This window comes from Brachyistius frenatus, unplaced genomic scaffold, assembly GCF_029030835.1.
Source record: "Brachyistius frenatus isolate BFR_SWC_R1_liver_20210118 unplaced genomic scaffold, ASM2903083v1 Contig_198, whole genome shotgun sequence".
Classification (NCBI taxonomy): domain Eukaryota; kingdom Metazoa; phylum Chordata; class Actinopteri; family Embiotocidae; genus Brachyistius; species Brachyistius frenatus.
In genome coordinates, this window is record NW_027210797.1 from 433,570 (window position 1) to 450,490 (window position 16,921).

At 42.1% G+C, this 16,921-nt stretch overlaps 1 protein-coding gene across 1 annotated transcript in view; it reads left to right on the forward strand.

Moving 5' to 3' along the window:
* Positions 1-16,921, forward strand: part of plxnb1b (plexin b1b) — a 110,275-nt gene that overhangs the window by 88,096 nt on the left and 5,258 nt on the right. The window contains exons 16-38 of the mRNA XM_069718751.1: positions 314-480; positions 716-867; positions 1,487-1,592; positions 1,984-2,120; positions 2,385-2,561; positions 2,661-2,880; positions 3,076-3,318; positions 4,212-4,391; positions 4,558-4,706; positions 6,270-6,370; positions 6,732-6,949; positions 7,051-7,229; positions 7,321-7,387; positions 9,601-9,747; positions 9,889-10,054; positions 10,756-10,859; positions 10,982-11,066; positions 11,706-11,872; positions 13,804-13,964; positions 14,092-14,239; positions 14,466-14,530; positions 15,070-15,145; positions 15,239-15,313. Of these exons, the coding sequence (XP_069574852.1) occupies positions 314-480; positions 716-867; positions 1,487-1,592; positions 1,984-2,120; positions 2,385-2,561; positions 2,661-2,880; positions 3,076-3,318; positions 4,212-4,391; positions 4,558-4,706; positions 6,270-6,370; positions 6,732-6,949; positions 7,051-7,229; positions 7,321-7,387; positions 9,601-9,747; positions 9,889-10,054; positions 10,756-10,859; positions 10,982-11,066; positions 11,706-11,872; positions 13,804-13,964; positions 14,092-14,239; positions 14,466-14,530; positions 15,070-15,145; positions 15,239-15,313 (3,290 nt within the window). The remainder of the gene's footprint in view (positions 1-313; positions 481-715; positions 868-1,486; positions 1,593-1,983; positions 2,121-2,384; positions 2,562-2,660; positions 2,881-3,075; positions 3,319-4,211; positions 4,392-4,557; positions 4,707-6,269; positions 6,371-6,731; positions 6,950-7,050; positions 7,230-7,320; positions 7,388-9,600; positions 9,748-9,888; positions 10,055-10,755; positions 10,860-10,981; positions 11,067-11,705; positions 11,873-13,803; positions 13,965-14,091; positions 14,240-14,465; positions 14,531-15,069; positions 15,146-15,238; positions 15,314-16,921) is intronic.

Below are 16,921 nucleotides of genomic sequence, written 5' to 3' on the forward strand. Positions count from 1 at the left end.
AAAGAGCTGTCACCTTAGAAATAGAAGCAGGTAAAGTGAAACGCGCAAGTATCCTTTTTTATTGTGATTAAATAGCCATAAGATATTAAATGATTACCCCCTTTGAGTGCCTTTAAATTTCTTTCTTCAAATGCAACTGGTTTGATCCCCTAACAGAAGAGTACCAGAGGGACACCATTTCCACACCCGAGCAGCACTCCACGCAAACTGTTTTTTGTTTTTTCTACTGATTTTGTTCCTCTTCAGATACAATATTCAATGTGAACACACTCGAACTCTGACTGATGCTCTTCTCCGTTTTTCCTTCCTTTAGTGACTCTGTACAACTGCTCTGTGGGCCGGTCTGACTGCAGTCGCTGCCACACAGCTGACCAGAAGTATGGTTGTGTGTGGTGTGGTGGTCCCCAGACCAGCTGCTTGTATTCAGACTCCTGCAGTGAACCTGTACAACAGACATGCCCCGCCCCCGTCATAAACTCTGTGAGTATTGACTCTTCACCTTGAAGTGCGAGAGACACATAATACAATAAATACCCCATGTACGGAAGCACATAGGATACATAAAAGAAAAACAAAACAATTTGAGGCTTTATCTTGTAGTTTTGACTCATAATCATAGCCTACATATTCATAAATAATTATAACCTTATATGGTGCTACCTGAGTTAATGCCTCCAGTTTTGTTCTTTGGTGAACATTTCCTGACTTCCCGCAGATTGAGCCGCTCTCTGGGCTGTTGGAAGGAGGCACCACCGTGACCATCTCGGGGTCCAACCTGGGCCAGAAGGCTCAGGACATCCTCCACTCTGTGTCGGTAGCCGGGATTTCCTGCACCGTAATTCCCAGCTTGTACGAAGTCTCCTCCAGGTACAGACAAACCGGCACTGCTTTTGCATGTTTTTAAGGAAATTTGGTGAATTCCTTTGTAGATTTAGCAGATTTCTCAAAATCTCTAAAGTCTCTATGCAGTTTTTCACATTACCAACTTAAAGGAGCTAAATGTCCAAATCACACTAAACTCGCCAGCGCACACCCCACCAAGTTTGAATTAGATTGGATGAACGGTTTTCAACATATGGGAGGAAGGAAGATAGAATTGCAGATACAGAGATCTTTTTTTTAATTTTAGATATATATTATATATAGTAAAATTAGGAACATCCTTGCTCAGCAAGTTGTTGAAAAACCAGCCCATGCTTTTGTCACCTCTTGGCTTGACTACTATAATTCCTATCCAGGTGTCCCTATAACTGAAATGCAACAGTAAACTAGAAAATGTATGGAGGGATTGGGAGACCTATATTACTGACCAAACACTTTATATCAGGGGTGGCTGTTGGAATGTAGAGCTATTTTACATTTATTTTTATTTAACAAAAACAACAACAACAAAATGCTTACAGCACCTACAATTAAACATTGCCAGTGTGCATGCATGACTCAGTTTTATTAAGACCAACAATCTCAATCTCTGTCTGTCTTTTAGGATTGTGTGCAGGACCAAAGCCAGTGGAGGTGAGAAGATGGGCCATGTGTCTGTGAAAGTGAGCGGAGGAGAGTTTGGCCAATCAAGCCAGATATTCAGCTATCAGGTACATAAGTGTAAAGCTGACTATTGTAGATAAGATTAGATTTTATTGTCCATAAAACTTTGGCTGTTGCAGGAGCAAAATAGTTTCAGCATACAACAAAAACAGAACATTTAATCATTGAGGTACAAGAAATCTGATGGTTTCATTCAAAAGTTTCTGTTGTCTGTTAATTATTTTGTATTGATTAATTGTTTAATTATAATGTCATAAATTAGCTAAACATGTCCAGCGCAAATTCACAGAACCCCATAATGTCTTCCAACACCTTATTTCTTCCAAAGCAACATTCCCAAACTCAAACAATAAAATAAAGTCTGTGTACATAAAAGACATTAAGCATAGCTATTCTTCCAGCTGGTTCTAACTTCTCTCATCCTCTCCTCCGTCTTAGGATCCATTTGTGATGGAGGTGTCACCTGAAAGGGGCCCTAAGGCCGGAGGAACATCCCTGACCATCACGGGCCAAAACCTGTTGACGGGCCGCCCCTCTGACCTCACCGTCACTGTGGGAGGTGTCCCCTGCAACATGTGAGACTCGCACACACACGCATGTACAGAGGTATTCAGGTTTCAATGGTTGAATGATGGCCAGTCTGTCGTTGATACATGGGTAGCTTTAGTGTCGAAGTGCTTTAGTGTAGAAGCTGCTGTTCTTGATATTTCTTTCTCTGTCGCCATTAAAAACTTCTTTATCTAGTGTTTCCAGGTCAAAATGTTCTCTGCCCTTGTTTTGGGGAAGAGGGGAATCATTTATTAATGTGTCTTTCCTGTTTGCCTCCCCCTTCTGCTCAGTGTATCAGAGGTTCAGAGGTCCAGTGTTCAGTGTGTGACAGGCAGCAGTAATAAGACGGGAGATCACCAGGTCACCTTGCATTACGGCAGCAGCCAGCGTCACCTCCACAGCCCTACCTACCACTACACCCACAACCCAAACATCTCCCATGCCACGCCAGCCAGGAGCTTCCAGGAGTAAGTCTGGGAATCTGTTAACCTTCACCTCGTCGTGCCATTCTTGTGCTTTAAATTTGAAGTACTTTTTAATACTCTGCTTGTTTTTTCCTCTTTTAGTGGTGGTCGACTGATCTACGTGTCGGGCAACAACCTGGATGTGGTCCAGAATCCTCGAATGGTGGTGAACATCTCTCAATACGAGTCCATCAGCCAGAACAAGAGGAGGAAGCGGAGGAGTGCGGCGCAGAGGGAGGACGGGGAGGAGATACTGGGAAGGCCGGCCAGAGCAGTCCCTGACCGGGTCTGTCCTGGAGGCACACTCTGCTCTGTCAGACAGGTGTGTGTGTGTGTGTGTGTGTGTGTGTGTGTGTGTGTGTGTGTGTGTGTGTGTGTGTGTGTGTGTGTGTGTGTGTGTGTGTGTGTGTGTGTGTGCGCGCGTTCGTTCGTTCGTTCATCAGCATAAGAGGTCATGTGAGTGAGCTTCCACTCCTTCAACAAAAATTGCTATTTTCTTTTCTTCTCATCATATCAGTTCATGGAGCGCTGCGAGGTGAACTCCTCCTCCCTCATCCTGTGCCGCACTCCGATGGTTGACTCCACCATCTGGGGGTCAAAGGTCACCGTTGAGTTTCTGCTGGACAACCTGCGCTTTGACTTCAGCAGTTTGAACACCGAACCCTTTAGATACGAGTCCAACCCCATCCTCCGGCCCCTGAACCAGCAGGACCCTCTGAAGGCTTACCGCTACAACCCTGGAAGCTTCATTCAGCTGGAGGTAGAGAGGCAGTTATAGTGTTCTGGAAGTAGCCGTTTTACTAAAGTGAGGCAATGTTGGCAGTGTGTCAGGGTGTTGCTTTCTTTTGTTGTTATATTTTCAAGTCTAAAGGCCCAGTCACACTGGAAACCACAGTCAACTCATCTGTTGATGCTTCGTCCAAACAGGTCATTTGTAGCAGAAGAAAAGCCGCAGTCAGCTCATGTTTGTCTATTTACACCTTACACATTGTGTCACTTGGAAGCTCATCTGGGTTTTCATACATCACAACTGATATTTCTTTTAGAGAAATCGAGTGTTACTTCCTTTGTATAAATGGATGCCAACATTGTGCTCACTTCATGTGGTGTTAGACATAGCTTTGATTTTTGCTGCAGGCTAAAAAAAAAAAAAAAAAATGCTGACATGCTTACTGTTATGTTACAGTCACTAACAGTGGCATTTTCAAATACTAACATTTAAACATTAGCATGTTTAAATTTAACTTGACTTCATCATCTAGATGAAAAATCAGTCAAGATTTGTCATCTGATAACCCGCAAGTGTGTTTGTTACAAATTACATGCTAAGCCGTCCAATACATTTTGGAAATGTCACACTGGAGCAACAGTTGTCCGACTAAAAGACTAGTTTGCCAAAATAGAACTACCTGTCTAAAAATGTAGAGAAGTGCTAACACAGCCTTGGGCAAATGCTCGAATTCGTTGCAGGTTTATAATGGCCTGCGGTCACAGCCTTTCTGAGCAGCAACACTATTTTGCAATGTGAACAAAGAACATGACAGTTCAGCTTATAAAACCAGGTGTATACAGTTGGGACCGAAAAAGATGAACATAAAAACTACACTAAGAAAGTTGATATGAACTACAAGTTCAACCTCCATGTGTTCTTAGGGGGAAAACCTGGACCTGGCCATCACAAAGGATGAGGTGGTGGTGTTGGTTGGAGAGGGCGTGTGTGCTGTGAAAACCTTGACCAGAAACCATCTGTACTGTGAGCCACCACCTCAGCAACCTGCACCGGGACCAAATGGCAAGAAACGTGAGGGCTCTGATAATCTGCCTGAATTCACTGTGAGTACAAAACGCTTTTATTTTTAAAACCACTGAAAAGTCTTTCAGCCTTATTAGCAAGTTGTAACTGCAGTGTGTGAGGAACTGATGGTAGCAGTGCTATTTGAAATCCCTTCTTTTTTTTTTTTAAATTATTATTATTAAAAGGGTGTGTTGTGTGTTTCAGGTCAAAATGGGAAACCTGAACTTTTCTCTGGGCAAAGTTCAATATGACAACCTCAGCCTATCCACGTTCCCAATGGAGGCTCAGATTGGAGTTGGGGTTGGGGCCTCCATAGTGGCCCTCATTGTCCTCATCATTGTGCTCATCTACAGGTCAGTGGGTGGTCTGTGTGTTTGCTTGTTTACCGAGTTGTGTTACTTGTCACTTGCGAATCGAATACAGAAAAAGAAAAATGACACACAATCTAATCAGTTTTTACTATAACTAAGTTAAAGGTATTATGTTGCTAAACAGACCTTAATAAAGAAACCAGTTTAGTACAAAGATATTAACAAAACCAGAAGCGCGCGCACACAACCTCTGTTTCCCTCTATGCCAGCTGCATGGACAAAATATTCAGCAAAACATCTCAAAAATGATGAGCAAAAAAAGTCCTAAATGAACATTCTAACATTGAATGCTAATGCTACTCTGGACTCCATAATGCGGTCATTCTCTATTCTGTATGCAATAATAATGAAATGAAAATTATGAGAACAGGTATTAGTGCATTCTTGGCGAGAAGAAAGGGTGAGTTCCCCCTCAAATTCACATTCATCAGCTCAATGGCAAAATGCATTTTAAAACCCATCGATGATACACTCTGTAGAAGCCTTCCTTCTTGATACTATTTTTCCAACTCTCCTCAGTTCTACAGTAGGAACATACTATCTCTCTTGCGCACCGGGTGCCAATTCTGGCTCGTGGCACCTCTTCTGTACAGTGGACCGCCCACTTAGTAACTTGGTGTTACTTGTTCAGTTTAACTCAGTCTATCTGACATTGAGGCCCGGGACACGCTGTCATCGTGGCGTGTGCGTGGTGTCTCGATTTTTTTTATTTTTTTTATTCCAACACCCATGTTAGCAGGTTTAAGCAGCCACACGGCCTGCATTAGACACGAGGTGCATCATTTAGAGAACAAACCCGACGCCTATTTTTCACGCGTGCCCTGCGCAATTCCTAACCAAAATCCACAGGAAATAGATCTGTGATCATATGTGCACTAAATGATCATGGCAAAAAGTTATTGTATACTCTTAATTCTATAAAGGCGATAATTTAACAGGTTATGGGCAACTTCTTTTTTTTTTTTTCTTTTTTTTTGTATAATGCTCCCTCTCTCTATCTCTAGTCTGCGTCTCCGTGTCTCGCTCTGAACGAGGTTAAACAAAATGTACGCGCCCGCTTTATGTTTACAACTGATCAATGTTGGACCTCAAACATTTGATGACTGATGGCCAATATCAAAGTGAAAGAGTTTCAATGACAGGACTGGGAGAAGCAGCAGCCGGCTGCTGGCACGGACACGCGCACACACGCAAGCGAGCCGCTTCCGTGCAGCACAGCAGTAAGTAAAACACTTGTGCATGTGTCACAAGTGGGTCATTGTGGCACTTTGATTTGGTCCTGAAGTTTGAGCAAAGTCACAGCGTTTTCAAAAGAGCCACATTAACTTTAGGATCAACATAGTCACTTCAAGGTGTTACCAAATTAGCCAGTGCTTCAGTCATTACCCGGCATGTCCGCACGATTAACTCTTGATCCTTGCTGGTGGGGGTTTGTCCAGTTAAATTGCTCGAGTCAACTCTTTCACAATTTCACCTGATTTTCTTGCCCTCTCTCCTCTATCCCCGCCCGGCCCCTCTGTTCCTGTCTGCGTTGCCGTCTGTCAGGAGAAAGAGTAAGCAGGCTCTCAGGGACTACAAGAAGGTCCAGATCCAACTGGAGAACCTGGAGACCAGCGTTAGAGACCGCTGCAAGAAAGAGTTCACAGGTAAAGTTTTGTACCAGCATGAGCAGACCGAAGCTACGTGATAAAGGAGAGAGCAGGTAAGAAAAGGAGGAGGTTGGGAGGAGAGAGACGAAAGCACAAATAAGTTTGTTTTTGCCCTATGAAATGATCACATTACATCGCATCCCCTGGATGAACTGTCCCTTATATCCTACATGGCGAATGCAAGGGAGTTTATTTTTAGTTAGCCAGCTCTTTCCAGTGTCAGTATTTACCGGCTTGCACCTCCTGGCTCGGTTCCAAGCATGCACTTTGAAAATAATAAGTACGAAAAGCTGAGGACAAAAAGGGCTTGCTGCTTCACTTTCTGACCTTTCACCCCTCTTTCTTCACCCTGGTCCAGACCTGATGACGGAGATGATGGACATGTCCAGCGATCTGGTGGGCTCGGGCATCCCCTTCCTTGACTACCGGATGTATGCGGAGCGCATTTTCTTCCCCGGCCACCGGGAATCTCCACTGAGGCGAGACCTGGATGTTCAGGAGTGTCGGCGACAGACGGTAGAGCAGGGCCTGGTGCAGTTGTCCAACCTGCTCAACAGTAAACTCTTCCTCACCAAGGTATTCATCGTCACCATCCGCTTCACAGCTAAAAGGAAGGTCTGCGGAGAACACATGCTCTTTGAAGCAAAGTTTTAATTAACCCCTTCTCCTCTTCTCAGTTCATTCATACTCTGGAGAGCCAACGGACCTTCTCTCCCAGAGACCGAGCCTACGTGGCTTCGCTGCTGACCGTGGCGCTTCACGGCAAACTGGAGTATTTCACAGACATCCTCAAGACTCTTTTGAACGACCTGGTGGAGCAGTACGTTGCCAAGAACCCCAAACTGATGCTGCGAAGGTAAGAGGAGTAAAGACTCGGATTGTGGTCGTAGGCTTAAAAATGTTTTCCTATGCTGCTGACGATACTGTGTGTGTGTGTTTCTTTGCAGAACGGAGACAGTGGTGGAGAAGCTGCTGACCAACTGGATGTCCATCTGCCTCTACGCTTTCCTCAGGGTCAGTCAACACATTAGAAAGAATTTTATATTTCTGAGGCAACAACATGATGAGATGTTATTTCAGTCAAAACTGCTGAGTGATACTTTGCTTTTCAATACGTAAGATTTAACAGGATCTGATCCTTGTTTGTGAGTCGAAGGTGACTGGTTAGAACATGGTTATAAAAGGTGCATGGAAAAGTCAGTGCGTAAGATGCTTTATATTCCATATGTTGTTAAAATTGTCCTGAGAAGAAACATGTTCCATTGAACTGTCTTATAACGATTTAACACCATTCAGACCAAACGCATTATGTATTTACAGCAGATTAAGAAAGTAAGAGTCCTTGAATTTTCTGACATTTTATTCTGTCGATTCATTTTAAAGGGATTAAGTTGCCAGTCTGTCCCCAAAAATCCATCATATACCGACCGATAAATCTATTTTCCATATAGCTTTCTTTAAGTTTTTTTTTTTTTTAAATAATTTTATTTTTGAAATTTTAAGTTTAGAAATGTTTTCAGTCTGTAATAAGTAACAAATACAGTAAGGAGAGAATCAGAGCCATAAACAATTTCACACTAAGAGCTAATATCAGCAATCAAACAAAAGAAACAAAACAAAGCAGTGGGGTAACAACTGTAAGAAGGCAGGGCAGATTCATTGATAAGGTGTGGTGACAGTGAGCGATCCCCATGTTCTCGGTTCAATTGACAATAACAATTACGTTTTTGTAGAAGTTGCAAATTTATACAACTTCCCCAATAAGAGACGGAATTATAAAACTCTACGACTACAGAAAGGAAGGATTTCCTGTGACGTTCAGCGGAGCATTTCGTTTTTCCAAGCCATGCGACACACTCCCGCGTGGCGTGTGCAGTGTGTGCGTGTTCCATCATGTTTTTTTATTTTGTCGCTCATGTTAACTGCTGTATCAGTAACAGTGTATCTTACTCTGAACAAAGGTAATCAAAAAGCACACGTCTACTTTTTTTCTTATTACTCGTCACTTATCAGACCTCAAACATTCAATACTAATGGCCGTTATAAAAGGGAAACTTAATGATTTAATGATTGCACTGGCAGCAGCAGCACCGCTGGAGACATGCTGCCGGTGTGTGTACGCGCACACACACACACGAAAGCAAGCTGCAGCTGTGAAGTGTGATCTAACATCCTGTGTCCCGGGTCGAGTCTCTTGACTGAATGTTCTCATTTGGCTACTGTGTACACCGTGTAGCGAGGGAAGACGTTGTTCATGAGGAAAAGGAGTTTTGACAAAATTCTTTCCGACTGAATGCAGATTGTCCAGCTCCTCCCTCAGGCCGTCTGAATACGTTTGTTGAGTGGTTTGGTGTCATCCACCATCGGGCTTTTTCTGGTCACCACAGGCTCATTACTGTGAGATTTTCTGGTCCAGTCCAGTTTGCTGTCCAAGTGCACTCCCAGGCACTCCTTCATTTGTCCTCCTGAGTGTTATCCTCCTGATCTCTTCAGGATGTCCACTGTTGCAGTTCTGGTAGCCGTGCCTGCCAGTTTCAGTGTCATCAACTACTCCTTGGAGTAAGAAATACCACTCTGGAGTTGTTGGGCAACAGTAATATTGTTGAATGAATGAATGAAGTAATGCCATGGTGAAAAAACAGAGAAGTCCCCCAACCAGTATGTCCAGAAATGGCCTAGCTCAAATAGTCACCTACAATAATCAGAACAAATTGAGCAAAAAAAGTTGAAAAAATTATAAAAAGGCGACTCGGAACAATTGTAAAATTGCTCTGAGCCTGGCAACAGGCTCTAAAGACAGAGAATCCACACACTAAAACAACAGTTGTAAATAATATATAATATCGCAGATGTAACAGTCCATTGTAACTTTAACAGTGTAACTTAAACAGCAGATTAATGTGCAGACATCTATGAAGTGCCAAAGGAAATAGATGTATTAAATACATACTGAAGGACATTGTAACGAAAACAGGCGATCGACTGACCTTCAGGCGATAGTTGAAGAATTTCTGAAAAAATACGAAGTCTAGGTTTTCGGTTTGAATTTGGAGAATGACTGTCTGCATCCTTGTCAGCCTCTTTGGCACAAAGTTACAAGCCACTGATTTAAAGTAGGTAAAAGAATGTCCTTGTCATTTGAGCCCTCCATTCTCTCCTGCTGAGTGTGTTTGGCCAGTAGTAATCGACATGCGTGCGTGTGCGTGTGTGTGTGTGTGTGTGTGTAGGACTCAGCGGGGGAGTCTCTGTACATGCTGTTCAGGGCCATAAAGCACCAGGTAGATAAAGGCCCCGTTGATGCTGTGACCGGGAAGGCCAAGTACACCCTCAATGACAACCGCCTGCTGCGAGAAGACGTGGAGTACAAGACCCTGGTGAGGACAACCCAGACTTTTAAACTAAACATTCACCAGCTCCTAATGAAAGATCTCCATGACCTTTAAGAGGTTGTATTTTTTCCAACACCCCCCAATCCCTCCTTTCATTCTTTCACTAACCCCCCCTTCCGCCTGCAGACCCTGAATGTGTTGGTGCAAGGTGGAGGACTGAATGAGACACCGCCAGTGCCTTCCAAAGTGCTGGACTGTGATACCATCACACAAGTAAAAGAGAAGCTGCTGGATCAGGTGTACAAAGGCACATCCTTCTCACACCGGCCTCATGTCGACTCACTGGACCTGGGTGAGAATCTACACACACACCACATCATATACCTGACATTCAGAGCAGTTTCAAGTTTTTGGTTAAATACATTCTGGGTTTTCAACTCTCGAAGACAATTTACTTACCTACATTTACTTAAATTAATGAACTTGTGTGGGAAAAAGGTCACTCCATATTTTTGCTGCTCCCAGCTCACACATTTCCTCTGACAGTATAGTTAGACTAATTCTGAACTTGTAAATTTGCCTTTAAGGGTTTTCTTTTTATATTTGTTGAGCGGTGGCGCCCCCTACAGCAACACAAAAATGAATAGAAGCAAAGTTTATGGGTCAGTCTGTCACCTTTTTCCACCCTTTCCTGCCAATACTGCCTCATTACTGTATTTGTTGGTGATCGGTGGAATAGTGTTATGCCATTGGAGGATAGAGGAAGGACTACATATTGAGGTATACATGTGCACAGGGGCCGACATACTACAAGAGGTCAGAAACTCCATAGAGTACCTTAAAAGGTCAGTGTGTGTGCTGTTAATGTCATTATAGGAGCCAAAACTTCTACTGGATTTACTAGTGGAAAGGACAATGAATATGTGCATGCTCATATTCTATTGTAAATTAAACACATTTAGTCAAGCACAAGGTTTTGTCATGGTTACCAGCAACCATGTCATATGTATACAAATACTGTGCTGATGGAACAGCTGCTTGTCTCTTGTTCAGAGTGGAGGTCTGGTGTTGCCGGTCATCTCATCCTGTCAGACGAGGACTTGACATCTGTGGTTCAGGGCAACTGGAAACGCCTCAACACGTTACAACATTACAAGGTCAGAATTTTTTATCTAATGCTGTGTAAAAGCATGCAACACTATCTTTCAGATGGCAAAAGGAAAAGATGGTGTTTTGGTAAAAAAAATTTGTTAATGGACATTTTTTTGTTGCTCGTCAGGTCCCAGATGGTGCAACAGTAGCGCTGGTCTCTCGCCACACCAAACACATTCACCATGACAATCACGACTACATAGCAGGAGAGAGTGAGTTCCCTTGAAATAGTTAATCTGAAGTTTTTTTTTATCACGGTCAAGTTTAGCTGAAAAACAAGTTTAAGGGAAAAAACATTTCAAAACATTTCTGCTTTTTTTTTTTCTGACTATTAGACACTGGATGTTTCTATGTAGGCATTTGTAACATGTGCTGCTGTTACGTTTGCTATCAAAAGCTCCCACTTGTTTTAGGATTGATTGGCTTATTATTATTGGTCAATATTTTTCCACTGAAAATTAGAGAAGGCTTCATAACGGTGTTATTTGTTCCTGCCATGAAACATTGTTTACACAAAACAGGATGGTGTAACGGACACCTCAGAATATGTGTACATGGAATGTGAAGTAAAAGATGGAGGAATGTGTAAATGAGCTGCTGATCAATCTGGAGATCAGAAAAAGCCCCTTGAGTTGAAGTACTTAAGCTGCAAAACCTATTTCCGTATTTAACCTTCTACTGAAACCTTAGTTTTGTTGATGTCAGTTTTGTAATATTAACAGTAAGTACCTTGATTTCTTTCATTGAAAACAGAAAACTGTAAGATCTTTTGTGTGGTAGCTGAAGCTGAAACGGGGCAATGATGGTAATTGAATTATATTTACTTTAAAAAAATAAAAAAAATTGTACAGAGACTCCAATGCTGGAGGATGCAGATGAAGGTGGAGTGAGGCTGTGGCATCTGGTGAAGGCCAGTGAGGAGCCTGAATTGCCAAAACACCGCCGAGGCAGCCTGCGAGAGAGAGAAAGGGCCAAGGCCATCCCTGAGATCTACCTGACCCGCCTGCTGTCCATGAAGGTACACTGCAAAGCACACGCATGCAAATGTACACACGCACAAATACGCACACGGTCAGGTTTCTGTGCACTTGTTGAAACATGGCGTTTCATATTTAACCGAAAATAGACAAAAGAACACGGCAAATGTTAAAACTGAGAAATTTGTATTGTTTTATGGAACGTGCTCATTTTTATTTTAATGCAAGGAACACGTCTAAAAAATGTTGGGACAGGGGCAATAAAAGACTGGAAAAGTTGTGTAAAGCTAAAAAAAAAAAAAACAACAACACCTGGTGGAACATCTCACAACTAATTAAGTTAATTGGCAACAGATCAGCAACATTATTGGGTATAAAAAAAAAAGAGCATTTCAGAGAGGCAGAGTCTCAGTGAAGATGGTGAGAGGGTCGCCACTCTGTAATAAGACTGCGTGGGAAAATGGCGCGACAATTTAAAAAGTAATGTTCCTCAATGTAAAATTACAAAGAATTTGGGGATTTCATCATCTTCAGCACTAAATAATTAAAAGATTCAGAGAATCTGGAGAAATTTCTCTACACAATGGATAAGGAAGAAAACCAGGATTGGATGGCTGGGATCTTTGTGCCCTCACATGCATTAAAGATAGCCACGATTCCGTAGTGGAAAACATTGTTTGGCCAAAGAAACACTTCTGAAAACTATTGTCTGTGAACACAGTTTATCGCTGCATCCACATATGCTGGTTAAAAATCTACCATGCAGAGAAGAAACTATATATAAAGATGATCCAGAAACATGCAAAGAAGTGCCTTCTCATTTTAGATGAACTGAGGTGAAGTGGGAAAACAGTCCTGTGGTCTCGGATTCCTTTTCAAAAATCATTGACGCTGCATCCTCCAGGCTACAGAGGAGAGAGGACCTCCAGCTTGTTATCAGCGCTCAGTTGAAATCCCAGCATCTGTGATGGTACAGGGATGCATTAATGCACATAGCATGGCTACCTTGCATATCTGGGAGGGAAATATGAATGCTGAACGATATATACAGGTTTTGGAGAAACATATGCTGCCATGCAAAAAGATGTTGCCTGGATCAGCCTTGCTAATTTCAGCAAAACAATACCAAACCACATTCTGCACGTATTCCAACTGCATGGTTCTCCAGTAGAACGGTCCGGTTGCTAAACTGACCTGCCTGCAGTCCAGACCCGTCACCCATTTTAAAAACATTTGCGCACCGTTAAATGAAAAAAATACGACAAAGGAGACCCTGAACTGTTGAGCAACCGAAATCCTATAACACACAAGAATCTGACAACATTTCACATACATTTGGGAACTGAGGAGACAAGTTGCTGGAGATTTCAGTGTGTTTTAAAAAAAAAGAGGAGATGGAGAACGGTGGTAAACATTCCCCCGTCCCAACCTTTTTGAGACGTGTTACTCATTCAAAATGAGCACATATTTTTAATAAAACAATCAGATTTCTCAATTTCAACATTTGATATGTTGTCTTTGGTCTATTTGCAATTAAATATGGGTTCATGGGATTTACAAATCATCGCATTGTTTTTATTTACATTTTACACAGCTTCCCACCTTTTTTAGAAATGGGGTTGTATTTAAAGATTAATTTAGTAAGCTTGACATTCAAATGGACAAAGAAAAACAAATGTGTTCACGTATCCTTCATTTAACTGCACATCATATTGTCCAAACATAAAGCGCAGGATCCAAAGTTTGCTTTTTTTTTTATAAAAGATTTTATTTTATGCAAGGTGTTTTTTTCCACCAAAATTAAAGACAAAGTTTTGACAGGATAAACATCTGTTCCACACTGTTACCAAGAGTCTTAAAACCACAAACCGATTTTTTTTTCTTTTTTTTTCTCGACTTGTGTAGTTACTAAGTTTGCAAGGCAGAATCTTCACACGTTATGTTTGACTCTTCCTCCTCTTACGTTTCTCAGGGGACGCTGCAGAAGTTTGTCGACGATCTGTTCACGGTGATCCTTAGCACCAGCCGTCCTGTCCCGCTGGCTGTCAAATACTTCTTTGACCTGCTGGATGACCAGGCGGGACAGCATGGCATTTCTGACCCAGAGACGATTCACATTTGGAAGACCAACAGGTACATTTATAAACTGACGCAGAAAGGCTGGCAGTTAGAAGAGTCGAGGAGGACGGGGACAGCAGAAACCACAAATGAGTCTAGCGTTCCGATTGGTATAATATTCACACCACCCCTGTTTCCCCAGTCTTCCTCTGCGTTTTTGGATCAACATAGTGAAGAACCCTCAGTTTATCTTTGACGTTCAGGCCTCGGACCATGTGGACGCCGTTCTCTCTGTCATTTCCCAGACCTTCATGGACTCCTGCACCATTGCGGAGCACAAGCTCGGGCGGGTGAGTAGTCTTTGTCTGCTGGTTTTGTTCTGCCAACAAAAATCTCTTTCTAGATGAGAATGAAGTAAAGGAAAAGATTGAATTGGCACAACCTTTTGAGGGAGTATTGAGCAAGCTGCAGTCGATTGACGATGTTCCAGTTGTCTTGAATGGAATTAACATCAACATAAGCGAGCCTGCTGCTGCTTCTGTCTTTGAATCCATTTTTTCTTCTCTTTTTGAACAGGATTCTCCCATCAACAAGCTGCTGTATGCCAGAGACATCCCCCGCTACAAACAGATGGTGGAAAGGTTGGCACAGCTTCAGCCTAAACCTTATATTTGGATTAAAACTGATTCCAGAACAGCTCCTTAGCTAACAATAAAAAGATGTGTTTCAAAATATGATTTGGAATAAAATGATCCCATATTTATACGTCCCAGCTGGCGACAGCAGTGACCCGGGTCTTAATGGTTTTGGATTGTCGAGCCATCTGTCCTTCCTATTCTCAATAACATGATCTCCCACAAGTGCCTTGAGGGATTTAAAAAAAAAAAAAATTTCACATCTGGCACAAATTTTCAATTGGACTTAAAGATGAATTGATTCGATTTTGCTGGTGAAAGGTCACTGTGACCTCACGTTCGTCCCACGGACGTAAACGGCAACTTAAGTGATTAGCGGAGGCATACAACTACTCGCGTGACTCTAGTTTGCCATGTAACTCGCACAAAAAGATTATGTTTTCATCGAAAATGCTTTTCTGTAAGCAGCTGATCCTAGGTTTTGTGTGAATAAGAATGCTTGCATTCACTTCATAAAGTGTTGATTACTACAATGGACATTGCAGGTACTACGCCGACATCAGGCAGACTATCTCGGCCAGCGACCAGGAGATGAACTCTGCTCTGGCTGAATTGTCCAGGGTGAGTACATCCACAGTCCACAGCCCACAGAACGGAGACATGTTGCACACTTGTGCACAGTGTGACATCTCACCTGAATCCTTTGTGTTTTAGAACTACTCCGGAGAGCTCAACTACCTGGTCGCACTGCACGAGCTCTACAAGTACATCAACAAATACTACGACCAGGTGCGTTTATCACTCATACCAGCCAGTAGAAGTGGAACAGTACATCATAGCACGATAGAAATACATGATGACGTGCGCTGAGGAGAATGGCTTACAATAAAAACGGAATGGCTTAGAATTAAAAAAAAACAAAAAAAACATTTCATACACAAAATGCTGTAGGTCAGTATGAATTATTTACTCAAAACTCCCGCTTAAAAGTTTTGTTTTGCGCATCGGATGAATGTAACCAAGTGTATTCATTCAGGAACAAAAGAAAAAAAGTTGCGTTTATAAGATACAACACACAACGAAAGCAGTGGTTCACTACCTTTTAGCTTCTGACCCCTTACGACGACAACAACAACAAAAAAACAGTGTTGGGGCTCTTTGTCACATTTGAAAATGATTATTTGACATGACTCCATTTCAGTTAGTGGTGAAACTTTCAATATTTCACTGCAAGGTCCAAATTAGAGAAAATTTTAGGACATTTATTCAAATGTGGCACAAACATTCACTATGTTCACTTAGTCGAGGATGAACTAAATTGGATTTTGGTGGTCAAAGGTGAAAGTCACTGACCTCACATCTGTTCCATTCTTGTAAAGACACAAAGAATGCCTTGGTGGAATTTCTTCAAATATGGCAAAAAAATTTTTAATTTGGACTCAAGGATGAACTGATTAGATTTGAATGGTCAAAGGTCACTGTGACTTGTTTCAATATTGTAAATATGAAATTTCAGAAAGGCTTTGAGGGACTTCTCTCAAATACAGCACAAATGTTTACCTGGACTTAATGATGAACTTATATGATTTTTATTGTCAAAGGTTGGTGTCCACTTTGACACTGCCATGAACAATCATGGCAATCATAGGTCCTCTGTGCTGTCGAGGGGAAGACTCACATTTTAGAATTGTCTGCTATCAAGACTGCGACTTTGTGTTATATCAGAATCGGCTTAATTGGCCAAGTCTGTGAACACATAGGGATTCTTTAAAATTCAATTCAATTTCATTTATATAGCGCCAAGTCACAACACAAGTTATTTCATGGCACGTAACATATTAAAGTCCTTACAGCAAAACTTTACAACATTATACAGAGAAACAATTCAACAATTCCCACATAAGCTAGGAGGGAAAAACTCCTCTTTAAGGGAGAAAAACCTCCAACAGAGGGAAGGATAAACTGTTTCTTAACAGGAAGAAACCTCCAACAGAACCAGGCTCAGAGGTGGGCGGAGCCATCTGCCTCGACCGGTTGGGGTGAGAGGAGAGCAGAGAGAGAAAAGGACAGCATAGAGATCCAAAACATGAACTGTTGGTGGGGCCGACAATCACAGAGCAGAGAGATGCAGTTCCATGGCCGGAGACATCTGCAAAAGAAAGAAAAGAAACACGAGTGAGGAAACTGAATGGAGAGACAACAGACAATAAGTAAAAAACTATGGGAGAGAAAAAGCATGAAGTTAATGAGATGTAATGGTGAGATATGAGTGTATAGAGAGTGAAAGTGAGAGGAAAGAAGCTCAGTGTATAACGAGGTCCCCCAGAAGCCTCGGCCTATAACAGCATAACTAAGGGATGGTTCAGGATCAGCTGAGCCAGCCCTAACTATAAACTT